The sequence below is a fragment of the Cibotium barometz genome, chromosome 18, assembly GCF_041138505.1.
Source record: "Cibotium barometz isolate CiBa-2024 chromosome 18, ASM4113850v1, whole genome shotgun sequence".
Classification (NCBI taxonomy): Eukaryota; Viridiplantae; Streptophyta; class Polypodiopsida; order Cyatheales; family Cibotiaceae; genus Cibotium; species Cibotium barometz.
In genome coordinates this window covers 9,691,685-9,710,187 of record NC_141063.1, presented here as the reverse complement: position 1 = coordinate 9,710,187, position 18,503 = coordinate 9,691,685, and the positions used below count along the sequence as shown (strand labels likewise).

At 45.2% G+C, this 18,503-nt stretch overlaps 1 protein-coding gene and 1 pseudogene across 3 annotated transcripts in view; one reads left to right on the top strand and one right to left on the bottom strand.

Moving 5' to 3' along the window:
- Window positions 1-18,089, bottom strand: part of LOC147628905 (LRR receptor-like serine/threonine-protein kinase FEI 2) — a 62,826-nt gene extending 44,737 nt beyond the window's left edge. Inside the window, exons 1-6 of one of the 3 annotated variants that reach the window (XM_086812081.1) lie at window positions 17,208-18,089; window positions 16,887-16,982; window positions 16,637-16,779; window positions 16,152-16,287; window positions 15,988-16,059; window positions 15,805-15,876 (exon numbers count right to left, since the gene is read on the bottom strand). In XM_086812081.1, the coding sequence (XP_086668207.1) occupies window positions 15,805-15,876; window positions 15,988-16,059; window positions 16,152-16,287; window positions 16,637-16,772 (416 nt within the window). In that variant the 5' untranslated portion in view covers window positions 16,773-16,779; window positions 16,887-16,982; window positions 17,208-18,089. Of the gene's footprint in view, window positions 1-15,804; window positions 15,877-15,987; window positions 16,060-16,151; window positions 16,288-16,636; window positions 16,780-16,886; window positions 16,983-17,070 lie in introns of all 3 variants that reach the window. The other 2 variants (XM_086812083.1, XM_086812082.1) reach the window with 2 other exon arrangements.
- LOC147628906 (uncharacterized) lies at window positions 5,646-6,626 on the top strand (annotated as a pseudogene).
- Window positions 18,090-18,503: the final 414 nt, after the last annotated feature.

Sequence of the window (18,503 nt, the reverse complement as noted above, 5' to 3'; positions counted from 1 at the left end):
GCAATTGAGGGTGTCTAGATTTTTGAGTCTTAGTGCATTAGCACCAGTGTCACAAGGAACAGCCGTTCTGGCCCCCCGGAATGGTGGAATGCTGTTTTAGACCGTGTCTAAGGCTGGAACAGGTGGAACGGTCTAGCATATCTGGAACAGGCCGTTCCCAACATGGGAACGGCTCGGAACGGGAACGGCCAGTTTCTTGCACAGGGGATTGTGCTTCATGGAACAGTTGACTCCTCGCCTGTCCTCCCCATGTGCCTCATGTGCTTGCAGCACTTGAGGCTAGGCACAAGCCTTGCCCAAATTGCCAATGCCCAAGCACATGAGGTCTTATAAATAGGACCACCGCCTCACTCTTTCTCACAGTCCACTGAGAGAGAGAGAGAGAGAGAGAGAGAGATCAACATCAGCCTTCAACGTTCAGCCTCCCGTTCGCATGCGAATATATGATGTGCCTTGAGAGCTGATGCTTGGAGTAATACAATGTTTTCCTGAATCTTGAATCTTGTTTTCAATGTTTAACTTTTAAGTTATGTTCTTGAATGATGAATCTTGTTTAACCTTTAAATGTTTCAAGTCTCCTTTATGCTTTAAAAGTTAACATTTTTGTAAATATGAATAAAATTGTGGTTAAAATATATATTTTCTATAAAAAGTATGCCGCTCCCTTTTGCCGTTCCCAACCCATTCCAATTCCCTTACTTTGGTTGTTCCCGTTTTCGTTTCCATTCCCGTTCCCATTCTCGTTCCCCATTCCTGGTGACTATGATAGCACTATATGGGGTGATATCATCCATACGCTCATGGCTACATGGGCTCGTATTCAGGGGTCCTCTCATTCTGCGCAGGCAAAGCACATTGTATTTATTCAGGAGTGGAACCATGGCATTTTCTTTTCCTCTAGTCCCGCAGGTCTTTCATAGCACCATGATGCTCCTCAGTGGTTGAGATTGTAACTATTTGGCCCTCCTAGCTCTATTTCAAACATAGTCACAGGGGACGGAGGGGACGGCTGCTTGGAATGCGGGGACGATGATTCGGGACGGAACAGCGACGGGGACGGACGGGGACGGACGGACGTCCCCCACGGCACGTTTCTCACAGGGGGACGGCGACGGGGACGGCTCTGTGAGGGGACGGCAGAGAGCCGTTGCTCGCCGTTTTTTGCCGTCGCGCTCGCCGTTTTTGGCCGTTGCGCTTCCCGTTTCTAGCCGTTTATGGCTGTTGGCTTGGCCTTGGGCCTTGGCCCTTGAGCCTTGAGCCTTTGAGGCTTGGCCCTCTCTCTCTCTCTTGCCCTTGAGGCTTTCCTCTCTCTCTCTCTCGCCTATCTATATAAGAACAAGCCTCTACAAGGCTCTACAAGCACACACAACTCTCAAGGCTCAAGCTTTCAAGGCTCAAGCTTCTTCTAGCTTCCAACTTCCAAGTTCCAAGCCTCTAGGCTCTCACACAAGGCCCGCGGGCCGCCGCCCTACTATCTAGATTCTAGAATCTAGACTCTCTCTCTCTCTCTCTCTCTCTCTCTCTCTCACCTCTCCCTCAAACCTCTTGAGTCTTCCAACTTCCAAGACTCTAGGCTCTAGGTCTCTCTCTCTCTCTCTCTCTCTCTCAGATTCAGCTTTTTTATTCAGTACTTTTTCATTTTGTTGGGATGACAGAGGATACCCCATACAGGTACTCCGATTCGTCTCATAGGCCGAGTTCGGTCTTTTGGAAGACGTTAATAAAATCTTTCTTTCTTTCTCTCTCTCTCTCTCTCTCTCTCTCTCTCTCTCTCTCTCTCTCGGTTCACCTCTCCCTCAACTTTCAAGCCTCTTGAGTCTTCCAACTTCCAAGCCTCTAGAGTCTAGGCTCTAGCCTCTAGGCTCTCTCTCTCTCTCTCTCTCTCTCTCTCTCTTTCTCTATCTCTCTCATTCCTCAAGGCTCAAGAGTCAAGCCATCTTCAACCATGGCATCCTCCTCACGTGTCGGGGCTTCTCGTAGAAGGACAACGGGATGGACATGGTGGGAGGAGGTTAACTACACCACATCCGTTCATGGAGGCGGTTCTCGGCCATGGGTATGCAAGCTTTGCCCGTACCGGCGAACGGGTGGCGCCGACAAAGTGCGAGCCCACCTCTTGCATGAGAGTGGGCATGAGGTGAGGTTTTGCACGAATGTCACGCCCGAGAAGAGACGGGAACTTCTTGATAAGCTTAGCGTCTATGAAGCGGTCGAAGCGACAAGAAGGACACCACGAGTGGCCGTGGATCCCGTGACGATGGGGAGAGGAACTCAAGCCTCTACAATGGAGTCATGTGGTGGATCGGGATCATGCACACCATCACCTTCACCATCAAGTCGGAATGTTACTCCATCCACGACGCCGGCACCCTCCATCTCCACGGGCTCTCAATCATTACGTGGCCCACGGCGATGATCTACACTTGGGGAGAATTGGAACCCCAAGTTGAAGGAGGAGGTGGATATGGCGGTGGCCCGCTTCTTCTTCCACGACCACATTGCCTTTCAAGTGGCTAGGTAAGTGCAATCGATCATTGCCAATTCATCATTCATGTTTTCATCATCCTAGTCCCCTTCTCATTAGTAAATTACTTTCTTGAATAGGCCGGAATACTTCAAGGTCATGGTTAAGAAGATTGGGGAGTATGGCTCAACCTATACGCCCCCCTCATCCGAGAGCTTGCGCACTACATTGCTCGAGAAGGAGAAGCGCATTGTAGAGCAAGCGGCCGACAACACAAAGCAGCAATGGGAGAGGAACGGAGTCTCCCTCATTGTGGATGGATGGAGTGACACCCGCAAGAGGAGTATTCACGGCATGGTTGCATATTCCCGCGGAGAGATGTACTTCATCTCATCTCATGATGCATCCGGCACTGGGAAGAGCGCGGATGTGCTTGCGGCGGAGTGGGCTACCACCATGGAGATCGTTGGCCCCGAGCATGTAGTGGGCTTTGTTGCGGATGGGGAGCCTTCCAATAGGGCAGCGGGAGCTATTCTCCAAGGTATGTATGGACATGTCACGGTGTCCTTTTGTATGGCTCATTGCCTAAACAACCTCCTCAAGGACATCGGGGCATTACCATGGATCAGCCCGCTCATTGAGGAGGCCAACACCATGGTCTCCTTTGTCCTCAACCACCAAAGACTTCGGCATGAGTTCAACAAGAGGTCCTGTCTCTCTCTCCTCAAATATTCCGACACCCGGTTTGCCTACAACTTTCTCATGTTGGGCCGGTTGAAGGATTGTAGCGGTGCTTTGAGGGGGCTTTTCCTTAGCGACGAGTTTGTCGCCATGCAAGAGTCCCATACAAACACTGGCCAAGAGTGTAGGCTACGGGCGGATGACGCCTCTTGGTGGGAGCGTGTGAAGACCACAGATGCTATGGTGAGGCCCATAGTCCACCTATTGAGGATTGTAGACGCTATGCAACCATGCATAGGCAAGGTCTACGAGGCCATGGATCGCATGATAGAGAAGTTGAAAGACTTCGTGCCTGACGAAGACAGATACGAGGAGATCCATGCCTTGTGTCTAGGAAGGTGGAATTCCTACTACTCTCCATTGCATGCAGCAGCTTATGTGGTGGACCTAGAATTCCAAGGCAACAAGCAGGAGAGCGACCGGGAGGTGAGCGCTGGATGGAGGATCATCTTGGATCGTCTTGTGCCTGATGCATCGGTTAGGCGCAAGATCAGGGACCAGCTTTCGATGTACAGGTCATTTCATGGCTCCTATGGCTGTCATGATGCACAGGTTGACCGCTCCAAAGTTGGTGCTGCTCTATGGTGGGAGGACTTTGGTTCAGATGGACCGGAGTTGCAGCAGCTTGCCATCCGTATACTTAGCCAGGCCGTCAGCTCCTCTTGCTTGGAGTAACTTTGGAGTACCTATAGCCACATTGCCTCTAGGAAGAGGAACCGACTCGGGGTAGAGCGTGCCAATGACCTTGTCTTCGTCAGCGCGAACTTGCGAATGCTTTGCAAGAGCGTGACCAAGAAGGCAGATTCCTTCACCGAGTGGGAGATGAGTCAACAAGAAGAGCAACAAGAGGATGAGGTGCAGGAGCAGCATGCCAGTGAGGATGAGACTGAGGATGAGCTTGATGCTTCTTTGGCACAAGCTACCCATGACCATGAGGCGAGCACTTCACGTGGATGAACATTCATGGATCATGATTCATGGGCCTTACTACTTAGCTATAGCCTCTAGCCTCTAGTCTTCAGCACTTTTTTGTCATTGACTCATTTGAGTCCGTCCATGTATTCTGCCTCCTTAAGGCTTAGTCCTGACTCCTGACTCTTGAGTCATGACTCATTTTGTATCTACTTAATTATTAATATGACTCAAAAGCTTACCATTTTAGTGTAAATTTGTGCTCATTTTGATGTACTTCCAAAGTAGAATAAGTGTAGAGTAGAAAAAGTTTAAAAAAAAGTATTTTTTAAGTGCCGTTCCCTCCCTCGTCCCCGTTCCCTACTTATGGCCGTCCCCCGTCCCGCCGTCCCTGTCCCCGTCACCGTCCCCCGTCCCTTGTGTGTCACGATTGTGACTTAGTTCATTATACACAGTCTCCTCATGGTTACAGATACTGAAGTGACATGATTACAGAGGACCCCTACACTTGGATGGTCACGACTATTCACTCTAAAGACATGCCTCTTCATCAAGAGCCACACTCCTTCGACGACTAGTCACACCCCTTCGCTCTAAGGTTGCAACTCTTCATCCAATGGTTGCAGCTATTCGTCCAAAGGATGTGTCTCTTCACCTAGAGTCATGACTATTGGTCATGGGATGTGTCTTTTCATTCGTGTCTCTTGGACTCCTATATAAGGAGCCTGTTGTATCACAATTTCAATCATTCAATCAATCAAACATCTGTGTTCAAGTCTACTTTCAGTTTCAGTCTTAAATACACAGATAGAGGATGAAATACTAAGTAATAACAGTAATCCTCACAGTGGTATCAGAGCAAATTTTTTCCCAGGCCTACGGTTGTGAGCCTCTCACCCTCTCCGCTCTACTCCCCTACCCGGCGTTGTATGGAAGCAGAAGAAAGATGGAACCTACACCTACGAGTATGAGGTAACCTAAACCTTCTTTCTCAATTCACATATAGAAGACAGATGCACAGATGTGTGTGTGGCGTACCCAGTGAGTGCGCAGAGATTTCCTGCTGGTAGTCCTTCGTGTGCCTCTTCATCGGGTTGTGCCCTTTCGTGCATGGGTTCGCATCCCTTCACACGAACGGTGGCACCAAGAGATGGCACCTCTTCGCATGGCACCCCTTCGCTATTCCCCATGGCTGCGCACCTCTTGGCCGCCAGTGCATAAGCGCTACGTCCCACAATTCAGCCAGCGCAGCCCTTCGTGGGTTTACTAAACGGCGATCTTACCAGCCGGCCAGCCCATTAATTAACTTGGGCGGCCCTTTTTTTTTATTAAACCCACGTGCCCTTTCGATAAGTCAAAAAAAAAAAAACAACGAAGCGAATATGGGGCCAGCGCAACGAATTAGTGCGCCGGCCAGCCCATTCGCTCCTCTCGCACATTGTTCTAGGGAAGGTTCGCTCCTCTCCCACACTGCCACGCCAGGGAATTCTCTCCACTCTGGCACACATTCCCCTTCTCAACCAGGCGTCCAATGGAACCCAACAGCAATCAGCCAGAGCCTTACATCTCGTACATAGACGAGGTCCCGGAAGCCATATTGCCCGAAAATCCTCGCCCAGCCCCGGAAATAATTACTATACCCGATACACCCACACCGGAGCCCGCCCCTTTACCCGAACCTGTTGCAGAACCTGTTCCGGCTCTAGTTCATGTACCAGGTCCCCTGGACTTTTTATTATACGTCAGTCACCACCACGCCACTCAATTACAGGCGTGGGTGATCTGACATATTTACTTGACGTGTCCAGCACACCATCTTCCTCATTACGAGTTTATTTTGGGACGGTACCCACATCTTGCATATTTCCTGGACGAGTGCCGTGTGGATGCAGTAAACCGGATCATCTCGCTTCAGCCCTTGGTTCGAGTATACAGCGAGCTCATTGTGCCAGATTACACTCCCTTAACCCCTGCAGAGACACCTCCTCTCGACGAGGTGGAAGACTTCGAGCCTTCGGAGTTAGGCTCCAATTTCTTAGCAGATTTGGGAGACGATTCATTGTCACTCTCTCCTCCAGCAGTACCACATATTTCACCAGCTTCTCCGCGCTACTCACTCTAGCAGATCCAACATGCCATCTATCTCAGAGGAAGAGGGCCAGCAACAAGCCGAGCAAATGCAGGCCATTACATCATTACGCGAGCAGATGGAGACACTTCAGCAGACTTTTTCGACAAGTCTCTCTACCATCAGCAGACGACTCGACCAGTTGCAGCAGCCCCATCCAGCGCGCACACCAGCCAGTGATCCACAACCATCTTCTTCGGAGACTTCGGTAGCAGAAATTGAAGATGAACCAGATCCAACTGCCGAGGTAAACAATGCAGAACTCCAACTTCTTTATAAAATATTTAATGCTGCACAAAAAAAGAAACTCGATGTCAAACTGCCTACCCCTTATAATGGTCGCCCCGCGACAAGCGCGTGCTTGACCAATGGATATTCAAAATGGAGGTATATTTGACCAATACCGATTTGGTCGAAAGCAAGAAGGTGGCTTTAGCCAGTTCACTACTCAAGGATACAGCACTTCTATGGTGGCAACGACGTGTTGCAGATGGTAAACACACTCCTACTTGGGATAAATTCCGGCGCGCCCTCCGCAAGGCCTTTGAACCTGCCAGTGCGGACTACCATGCCCGGTCTGCTCTCCGCTGCTGCCTGAGGCAAACAGGATCCTCAGCCGCATATATCACAGAGTTCCAACGTTTAACTCTGGAAATTGAGAGCCTCAGCCCCGCTGACAAGCTACACAGCTTCATCGATGAGCTTGAACCCAACTTACAGGAAGATGTGCAGAAGTTTAACCCTCTCACCATAGATGCTGCCATTGCCTATGTAGAGCGCCTTGGAGATCTACGACGACAGCCTAGGACATCCTTCTTTGGCAATCGGTCCTCAAACAGTGCTCGTTTCTCCCAGCACAATCGCAGAGGAAATTTATCTCAACCTGAGTCTCCATATTCCCAATCCTTTGGTCAGCAATCTACTCGGCAACAGCCCTTTCGGCCTAGATTTTCAGGTCAGGCAGCAGCAGCCTCACAAACAAGATCCTCTTCCAACAACAACAATCGGAATCGAGGACGCAACTGGCAAGGTCGCCGACCCAACAATCGCCGCAATTTTCGCCGCGATATCTCAGCAGGTCAGCAAGCCTCTTCATTGGCACCTTCAACCTCTCAAGGCAACCCTCCAGGTCTTTGCACAATTTGCAATGGACCACACAGGTGGTATGAGTGCCCAAAGCCTAATTCTCGCCAGAATTCCAACATGGAATGTTTCCCAGAAGGTGAACATGGACATCCTCATCATCCTTCTGCGCCAGAAAAAGGCAAGCAGGTGGTTCATGCAGTGCGAGTTTCTAAAGTTGTCAGTACTTTAATGCTAAATGCCCACAACCATACTTCAGTGCCTGTTAACCTTTCCAATCAAGTTTTGAGCTTATTGGGATTTATTGGCCAGCATCCTATCAATGTTCTTGTTTTGATAGTGGATGCTCAACTAATTTTGTGGGAACTACTCTCGTCAGCAAGTTGCGATTACCTACTCAGCAGAGTGCGGAAGTTTTCCAAGTGGAACTTGCAGATGGTTCTTTCTTGCATTGCAGTAAACGGATTCAGCAGTTGCATTTGCAGATTCAGGACTATCAGGATCAGCTGAATTTCTCTATTATGCCTTTGTCACACTATGACATGATTCTTGGACAGTCTTGGTTATATGAGTATGATCCTTTGATCAGCTTTCGAGATCATTCCATTCGACTTTATCATAATCATCGAGAAATGGAATTACGAGGTCTGTTTAATTCTAAGCCGATTACTGTGGTTTTTGCTATGCAAGTCAAACGCTTAGTGCGTAAACGCGACAGCACTTCTGCCTTAGTTATGTTGCGAGAAGCAGAAGACAATACAGTTGACCAATCGGAATCCTCGCCATCAGATATTTCTTATTTACAGCAACCCTTCTTTCAACCTTATAAGGATTTATTTCCTGACAAGCTGCCAACGACATTGCCTCCTCAACGTTCTGTAGATCATACGATTGATCTAATCCCTGGACAACCACCGCCAGTTCGAGCTCCTTATCGAGTTTCTTATTCAGAATCTCAAGAAATTCAGAGACAATTGGCAGAGTTGTTGGATAAAGGTCATATACGTCCAAGCAAAAGTCCTTTTGGTGCTCCAGTTTTATTGGTCAAGAAGAAGGATGGCTCTATGCGACTTTGCATTGATTATCGTGCCCTTAATAAGCAGACAATCAAGAATAAGTTTCCCTTGCCTCGCATCGATGAGCTCTTTGATCAGTTGCTTGGTGCGAAGGTATTTTCGAAGATTGATCTGAAGTCAGGCTATCATCAAATCACGATTCGAATTGGAGATGAGTATAAGACAGCTTTCATAACAAAGTATGGACATTATGAATTTTTGGTCATTCCTTTTGGGTTAACCAATGCCCCAGCTACTTTCATGACTTTGATGAATGACATCTTTGGTCCTTACTTGGATAAGTTTGTCATCGTTTATCTGGATGACATTTTGGTCTTCAATAAGACTTTAGCAGATCACAAGCAGCATTTGCAGATTGTCTTCGAGGTACTCCGTACGAATGTCTTGTACATCAACAAGAAGAAGAGTCAGTTTTTCAAAGATCATGTGGAATATCTTGGACACATCATCTCTGGACATGGTATTGCAGTTGATCCTAAGAAGATAAAGGTCATTGTTGATTGGCCTTTGCCACTTACAATTTCAGATGTGCGATCTTTCTTGGAATTAGCAAATTTTTACCACACCAAGGTTCACAAGTTCTCAGATATTGCTACTCCTTTGACGGCCCTTACAAAGTTAGATAAATTGCAATGGTCACTTGAAGCTGAAAAGTCCTTTAATGATCTTAAGCATGCGTTGACAACTACGCCTGTTTTGGCTATTGCCGATCCAACTCAGCCGTTTGACGTCATGACAGATGCTTCGGATAGAGCATCTGGAGGCGTTCTTATGCAGAATGATCGTGTTATTGCTTTTGATAGTCATAAATTTTCGGCTATTCAAATGCGATATCTCGTTTATGACAAGGAATTTTTAGCAATTGTTCATGCTTATAGAACGTGGAAGCATTATCTTCTTGGTGCAGATTCAGTGGTTAAGACAGATCATCAGTCTTTGACTTACATCTTTACTCAGCCAGTGATGAATTCTCGTCAAGGACGATGGGTTGAATTTTTGGCGAATTTTCACATGGCGATACTCTATGTTCCTAGATTACAGAATGTGGTAGCAGATGCTTTGAGCCGCATGCCTCGAGCTACGAACTTTGCTATCTCAAATGTGCAGATGGAGATTCTTGCATGTTTTAAGCATGAGTATTTGACAGATAGAGACTTTGGAGATGTCTTTCGAGCTCTCAAATCTCTTCATCCTACTGTTGCAGAAATGAATATGTTTGCCGCATATACAATTGCAGATGATTTACTTTATTACTTAGATCGCATTTGTGTTCCTCACAATGCATCTTTGCGGAAGCTCCTTATTCAAGAGCATCATGAAGTACCCTTTGCAGCTCATCCTGGAATTAACAAGACATATCGTCTGTTATCAGCAACATACTTTTGGCCTCAGATGCAACAGGATGTTATTAAGTTTGTTGAAGCTTGTCACTCTTGTCAAATTATGAAAGCTTCACGACAACTTCCTCAAGGATTGCTTCAGCCTTTGCCAGTTCCTCAGGAAAGATGGGAAAGCATAAGCATGGATTTCATCACTACTTTGCCGCGTTCGCAGAAAGGCAATGCTCAAATTTTAGTAGTGGTTGATCGGTTTTCCAAAATGGCACATTTTATTCCTTGCAAGAAGACAGTTTCTGCTCCAGATCTTGCAGCGTTGTTCGTACAGCATATTTTCAGAATTCATGGATTGCCAAGATCTATTGTTTCAGACAGAGATCCGAAGTTTACTGGACATTTTTGGACTTCCTTATTCAAATCTCTTGGTACGAATCTCTTGTTCAGTTCTGCTTATCATCCTCAGATAGACGGACAGACAGAAAGAGTAAATCAAATTTTGGAAGAAATGCTTAGACATTACATTCAGACAAGATTAGCTTCTTGGGAAGAATATTTGCCTCTTGTGGAGTTTGCTTATAATAATTCTCCGCATTCAGTCACTGGAATGACTCCTTTTCAAGCAGCATATGGTCACACTCCGCTTGTGCCTACAAACTTTGTTCTTCAACACAAGGTGGCATTAGCAGATCAGTTGATTCAAGAAATGCAAGATATTCTTGTGCAAGTTCGAGACAGACTGGTTCATGTTCAGCAGAAGTATCAGAAGTATGCGAATAAGCACAGAAGGCATACTGAGTTTCAAGAAGGTGACTTGGTTTTGCTTTATGTTGCACCGCATCGATATAAGACAGTAAAGTCAGTCTTTCCGAAGTTGCGACCGCGTTTCTATGGTCCATTTAAAGTTATAAAGAAGATTTCAGTTGTCAGTTATAAGTTGGATCTTCCACCATCTTGGGGAAAAATTCATCCGACATTTCACATCTCTTGGCTCAAGGAATACATACAAGGAGATTCATCTATTCCGGAGTTATCTTCTTATGTTCCTGAGATTGAAGATGATCACATTATTCTTGTTCCTGAGAAGATTCTTGACGTTCGTCAGAAAGAAACAAGACGGAAGATTACTACAGAATTTCTTGTTAAGTGGATGGACTTGGATGAGTCAGATTCTACTTGGCAGACAGATGAAGAAATGCAACAATATCCTCAACTCCTCCAAGAATTCTTTGGCAGACGACCGACTCTCATTTAATCACATGGGTTTTATTTTAAATGGGAGGGAATGTCACGATTGTGACTTAGTTCATTATACACAGTCTCCTCATGGTTACAGATACTGAAGTGACATGATTACAGAGGACCCCTACACTTGGATGGTCACGACTATTCACTCTAAATGCCTCTTCATCAAGAGCCACACTCCTTCGACAACTGGTCACACCCCTTCGCTCTAAGGTTGCAACTCTTCATCCAATGGTTGCAGCTATTCGTCCAAAGGATGTGTCTCTTCACCTAGAGTCATGACTATTGGTCATGGGATGTGTCTTTTCATTCGTGTCTCTTGGACTCCTATATAAGGAGCCTGTTGTATCACAATTTAAATCATTCAATCAATCAAACATCTGTGTTCAAGTCTACTTTCAGTTTCAGTCTTAAATACACAGATAGAGGATGAAATACTAAGTAATAACAGTAATCCTCACATTGTGACTATGATTTCAAATGATAGAACCCTTGCCCGGACACTAGACGGGTGGAAGAAGGCATGGGGACAGGGACTGTAAGGTTTGCTCAAGAAAAAGCACCAGTCTTGGTTAAAAAGCAAGAAAAAGAAAAAAGTCAAACAAGGTTGACCACCACGAGCCAGGGGCACCACTGGCAAGAGGAGACTGAGCTGGACCAAAAAGCTAAAAGCCGTTTTTTTCAAAAAGAAGCTCCAGGGCCAAAAAGCAAGGCCCTGAAGTTAGAAAAGCAAAGTTAAAGAAAGTGAGTAATATTTTATTATAAAGTGGAAAGCAAAAGTGGAAAGCAAAGGGAAAAAGGCAAAAGCGTTAAGCTTTTGGCAAAAAGAAGAGCCCTCTTCAAGTATAAAAAGGCTTGAACCTCTCTTGTAGCATCATGAAGGAGATGTGGAGTGTGTGTGTGGGCATCATTAGGATCATGGAGAGCTTCTTCTTCACCATCAACAGCTTCTCCAACTTGCTTTTCAGATGTACGATCAGCCCTAGACTTGTATGGGCATATGCATGGGCGATACGGATGCGTGTATGGAGCTGTACGGACATGTGTAGAGCTGTATGGACTGAAAATTTCAAAAATCCTAAAAATTTCAAAACCCCTAAAACTGCTCCAAAAACCCTTAAATTTTCTTTTTGGGGGTTTTATCGCCCGAAAACCAGTAAAACAGGTTTTATATCAGTTTTCTCGCCAGAAAAAGCTTTTACATGGTTTTCTTCATCGACAAGGCTGTAGGAGTTGTGGAGATTACTCATGGGATGAGCGAGTGATTTTTGGACTTGAACTTGGAGCTTGGACTCGGAGTTTGAACTTGGAACTTGGAGCTTGGACTTGGACTTGGGATTTGGACTTGGAACTTGGAACTTGGACTTAGATTTGGATCTAGATTTGGATTTGGATTTTGGATCTGGTACTAGCCTGGTGAGAGATCGACATCACATCGACTTGGATATCCTACATCGACATCGGCATGTCTGTTTGTTTTGTATTCATTGATTGTATTGATCCTGGCCACTGTGCCCGTGGATTGTTCCAGAGGGAAAAATGTCTGCACACAAGTCAAATCAGCCTACACTTGTGCCTACTACAACCAACTTCCACTTGTCCTACCATTTTTTAATCAACCCACATCTGTCCCCTACATGTCAAATCAGTGGGAACATGCCTATACACTTGTCATCTCAGCATAATATTTCTGTTTGCACTTGGGATCCCATCATCCATATCATGTGGAAAATCCCTCTTATGTAACACAGGTTTCTTCTTGTAAATTTATCTATCAGCCACAACCTAAATGATGAGCAACAAATAGGGAGTTGCTGTGGGCAATTACAAAGTTCTCATGCGAAGCATTGCATTAAGCCCCTTTATAGGGTCCAAGAGTGTTGGCTACAGTCAGCTACCCAAGGTTTTAGATCAGACCTACAGTATGCAGCTGGTTCTCTAAATTGCCTATTTCGCAAATTTGGGGCTAGTCTCTAGCCTCTAGCATGTTGGTGAAGCAGTTATAAGGTGGGCATCAGTTTTAGGAGAGCCACATGGTGAGGTGCCCAAGGGAACTCATCACGAAGCTGCAGCAATGTTTGGTCCCCACCCTATGACTGCCCACAGCCCGACCCACACCATTGCCCCTACAACTGCCCAACTCACACCATTTTCCCTTTAAAAGCTGGCGTCCAGGGGAGTGAAAGATGACTATGCATAGCCCTACTCATGTAGAAATGCAATCACTCCTGGTTCTCTAGAGATCTAGAGTATTTTGCCACCATCAATGCCACATCATCACTTTTTAGGGTTACTATTTGACATCCTTTATAAGTCTCTCTCTCTTTCTACGCCTCTCACCGGATGATTTTATCACCCGCCCGGCGTACATGGATGTACACCTATCACATGGGATACGTTGTGCCATTGGACAGATACGGACCTCATCACACCAGCTGCGGATTGAGACAGGGAGATATGTGCATCAGATCTTGGATGACCGCATTTGTCAGCTATGCTACCAGCAGGAGGTAGAGACAGAGGAACACTACGTTTGCCGATGTACAGTCTATTATGAGGTCTGAGGGAGATATCACTGCCTCTTCCGAGAGGGTTTTGGGCCGTTACGCAGGGTCATGGACTTTGAGGATCAGAGATGCCTGGGATTGTTTCTACTTGAGCTCAGGAGACACAGAGAGACCCTCTTGGCAGACAGGAGGCCGAGCCATGATGTACCTAGACAGAGGACCCTGACAGATTTCTTCAGCACCAGCACCAGCACCAGCAACCAGCCCACACACCTCCTGATACCTCCTCCATTGGGCCATCAGGGCACTGACCACGCTCCCAGGGAGTCACCACTGATAGAGCAGTTATCTTATGTCGTGCTCGTCGGCCACGCCCACTAGGACCCCAACCACGGCATCCTCACCATCGAGACAGATCATTGCTCGGCATCAGAGGCGCCTACCTCGCTTCTACGACCTCTCCATTCTAGACAGCCCCATGGCGGAGATACTTGATCTAAGGAGAGGGCAACACTTCAACTGATCAGCATACATGGATCTACCATATATATATTTTTCAGTATTTTCCAGTATTTTCTACTCAGTATCATCTCGGAGTCTTACAGTTCTGTTCTTATAACTGTAGGACAATCAGTTTATTGTACTTTTTAGTCTCATTTAGTTGTTCTCATTGATGAGACACCAACTTCAGATGTACTCTCAGTTTTGGTCTCATAGGCCACTATGGCCTCTTAGAGATGTTAATATATCATTTCATTTCTCTCTCTCTCTCTCTCTCTCTCTCTCTCTCTCTCTCTCTCGTTCAGTTGGACATTAGGAGGACATGGATACAGCCGACTGAGGAGCTGGGCACGAAGATGGCTTTCTACAGAGAGCATTTTCTTCAGCTCACAGCAGATGGTTTTGTGATCAGACCCAGTTACATGGATGTACACTTGTCTTATGCAGTACGATGTGCTATTGGTCAGATTTGCACATCCTCACACCAGCTTGAGATTGAGATTGGCCGATATAGAGGTATACCAGCTGAGGCCAGGATATGTCGAGTATGCCATGGGGAGCCAGAGATAGAGCTGCATTATATATGCCATTGTACTGCATACTATGAGATACGTGGTCGTTTCCACTGTTTATTAAGAGAGGGTTTTGGACCACTTTCCAGAGTCACGGGGTACCAGGACCAGAGGTGTTTGGGATTGCTCTTGCTTGAGCTGCGGAGATATAGAGATAGCCCGCTTAGGCGCACAGAGAGCCAGACTCAGAGGCACATTACATACTTCTTTAGTCCAGCCATCACTGCGCCAAATGGACCACAGCAGCAACAGGACATGGATACCGCCCACACCAGCGGTACACTGATTGATCGTGTGATTGAGCTTGGGTGGTCCAGACGCCCACGACTACGGAGGAGGGCATCCCAGCATAGATGGAGGTTGCAGCGGCGGATTCGGATTATTCTTGCGAGACATGCGGGACACCCAGTCAGGGTGCTGACCACAAAGGATATTGAGGAGATCCACCAGCGTCCGATGCGGCACATATTATGAGATGGAGGCACCTCCATAGTGTACCCCCCCGTCCCACATGATATTGTATCCCCTCACTGTACTCCACTCACCTCCATAGCGTACCCCCCCCCCCCCCCCCCTCACTATATTCACACCCTATAAGGGTTTCTGTTTACCTTCCAGTTCCAGTTTCATTTTCTATCATCTTTATTTTTTCATTTTCTGGTTTTTTATCCAGACATTGTATCAGATCCACCATGATGTAACTTTTTGGTCTCATAGGTCATTATGGCCTTTTGAAGACGTTAATATAACATTTCATTTCATTTCATTTCTAACAAGATCCTCCCCTGAGACCAGTCTAGACTCTACCGCCCAAGTCTGGGGTGCTTTGAAAGTCACCTACATTTTTGCTTGTAGCAAGAAAGACAATCTGCCAATAGTCAACATGCAGGTGACACCTCCAAGTATGATAGAACTGACTGATACTTATGTAGTCTCGTACAAGCAACATTACTCAATTGAAAATAAAAATCACCCTCAGCAGATACATACATTTCATGCATTTTTACATGCACACAATGCACATGCATAGACTTGCCCTCAGATACATACAGGCCATCCATTCACACATGCACACACATATAACCTGTCATAACATTTCATGCACACATACATATAGCTGCGCTCAGATACATAACATTTTGTGCATTTATGAATGCATACACACAAGCATTCCCTCAAATACATTTCATGTATTCATACATGCATACACACAAAAACAGAGAGGAGAGGTGGAAACCCACAAAGCTTTTAGTCTAGAACAGTTGCCGAGATCAGGTGGTATGGCACCAAACAGACTGTTGTGATGTAGTCCCCTGCTCATAAAAAGTGTAGTTATTTCCTAAGCCACTTTAATAATTAAATGTCAATGAGTGCAAAACACATGCTAGGTTATTCACTCTAAATGCATGCAATTAAAGGCATACAATCTTCGAAGTTGTGGAAGCTTTCCAAGGGATGGTGATATGTAGCCGGATAGTTTTCGGAACGGTAGATTTCTGCAAAAAAAAGGGTACGACAACCATGTGAAAATCATGTCAGATTCATTGTCTGTGTTTATTAGATTTTTTCATACTTATAAATATCTTACAAATAGATAACATGTCTTGTATGAGGATCACAAGTGACTCCGGGCCAGTGGCATGGGTCTTCATCCCTCTCTCTCCAATGGGCAAGCACACCATCTGAACCTTTTATGCCCAATTTGAATTTCAGCAAAGCCTGGCCTGAAAAATGGCAAAAAAGCAGAAAAAATCAAGAGAATCCAGGCCTTGAAAGCATTAGGCAAAATGAAGCAACAAACAAAAAAAGAAGCATCCAGGCTTTGAAAACATGAAAGGCAAAATCAAGCAACTAACACTCAAACCAGACCATCTGTAGCAATCAGATGTGAGGAAACACAGGGAGTGTCATGCTAAGAGTGAACTTTTCACTTCACATGCTCCTTAACATGCTAAGAGTGATTAATTGTTCGCTTAGCATCATCATTTAATGCAGAAACCGCTTCACATGCTAAGAATGATTATTTTGTCAACCAACATTTAATGCTGCAAAAATGACTAATTTTTTACTTACCATCTGGGCTCAAAGCATGGATATGGTATTCTGAGAGGAGTATGAGAAGGATGCCCAGATGCAAGCCATTAACTTTGGACTGAGAAAACCTGTCATTCGTCTTTGCTTGTAATAGCTCGCTGTGCTTGGACGGCATTTTCAAACTGTGGCCAAACAACGTTAAGTGACAATTAGTGTCCAAAAAGAAGACGACTAGGAGTAAATTAGCCTCTGAAAAGAAGATTAAGAGTAAACCAGTCTTAAAACCCACCGTTCAGAGGGGAAATGCAGGAATTTCTAACTACAAATGATCGTTTGGACAGTTACATTTCGCAACCCACTTCACAATCTCAAAGGTTTAGGCCTTCTGCACAAGATACAAATCTAACACTTAATCGTAATAAAACGAAGAAAGAGTAGAAGAAAAACACTTGAATAACGGTTAACACACTAACCACATTGTTAAGCCCAATTGATTATTTAACAGCCCAATTGAGCAAGTATTTCCATTAACAGCCCAATTGATCAATTACTTCCATTAACAGCAAAAAATTCCTTTACCACGCCAATTGGGCACTTAATTTCTCATTACCTGTTGCAAGGGCAGAGTGCTGTTTTAGGACTAATATTCGTACATGGTAAATGAAAAACAAACTAATGGGCGATAAATCAACCGCCCTCTCATCGTATTAAAGGACAAGCGATTTTCACTCAAGGCGCCCAAAAAGCAGAGAAAAAGCTTGTGCTGTGTGTTTTGATGTGTAGGGGTATCTAAGCGGTCAAAGCTAGTAATAAGCTATTGTCAGATAGAGGACGAAAGCACATCACAGAAAAGCAGCAAAAAGCAGCCAGTTTTCTCTCTGTCCAGGCTGGGTTTTTCCCATGCAGAAGAAAAGGAAAAGTCGAGGGAAAAAACCAGCTTTCTCTGCCAGAAAAAATTCAAGACCCACTTGGGAAAAATGCCAAGAAAAATCAATTGAAATGCAAAAAATTAAGACCCAATTGGGAGAGACGAGGCTGTGAAGCTGAGATTACATGAAAAAAAGCTACTGCTATGTTGGGCTATGCGGATAAAAATTGTGAATGGAGTGGCAGAAATAATTGGAGTGAAATAGGGGGGATTACTGGGCTAATAAAACCTAATATAATCCGGGCTAATTAGAGATGCTTAGGTGATAAAAACCAATATGATTTGGGCTGAGAGATGCTAATTGGGCTGTGCGAATTCAAGTTGGGCTGAGTAAAAATTTAGAATGGGCTATAAGAAGATGGGGGAGAAAGAAAGAAAAAAAAAAAAAGAGGAGAGGAGGGGGTTGATTAAAAATATTTGAAAATTGTGATAAAATTATAAATGCAGTGTGTTATGGACCACCTTGTAGCCTGGCTTCAGAACAAGGACAAGGCAGTCAGAATTGAGGACGACAATGTGTGTGTGTGAGAGAGAGAGTGAGAGGGAGAGAGAGAGAGAGAGAGAGAGAGATGGTCGCTTTGTCTGTGAATAGCACAGAAATTTAACCTATCTTACATAGAGCATGCAAGTTGGTGCCCAAAACTTGAATATTATTCTCTCTCTCTCTCTCTCTCTCTCTCTCTCTCTCTCACACACACACACACACACGAGGTTATGCATAAGGCTCCTTACCTTGACTTTGGTGCCATTGTATGGATCACATGACATCAATATATATATATATATATCACACAAACTTACCAAGGGAGAGAGAGGGGATCTTTATATATACATCATACATACATACATATATATATATATATGACACAAACTTACCAAGAGAGAGGTGGATCTTTTTCTTCCAAACTTAGAATGTACTAAGAGAGAGATGTGAAAGGAAGGATCTTTCTCCTCCAAACTTAGCTTAAGTAGAGAGAG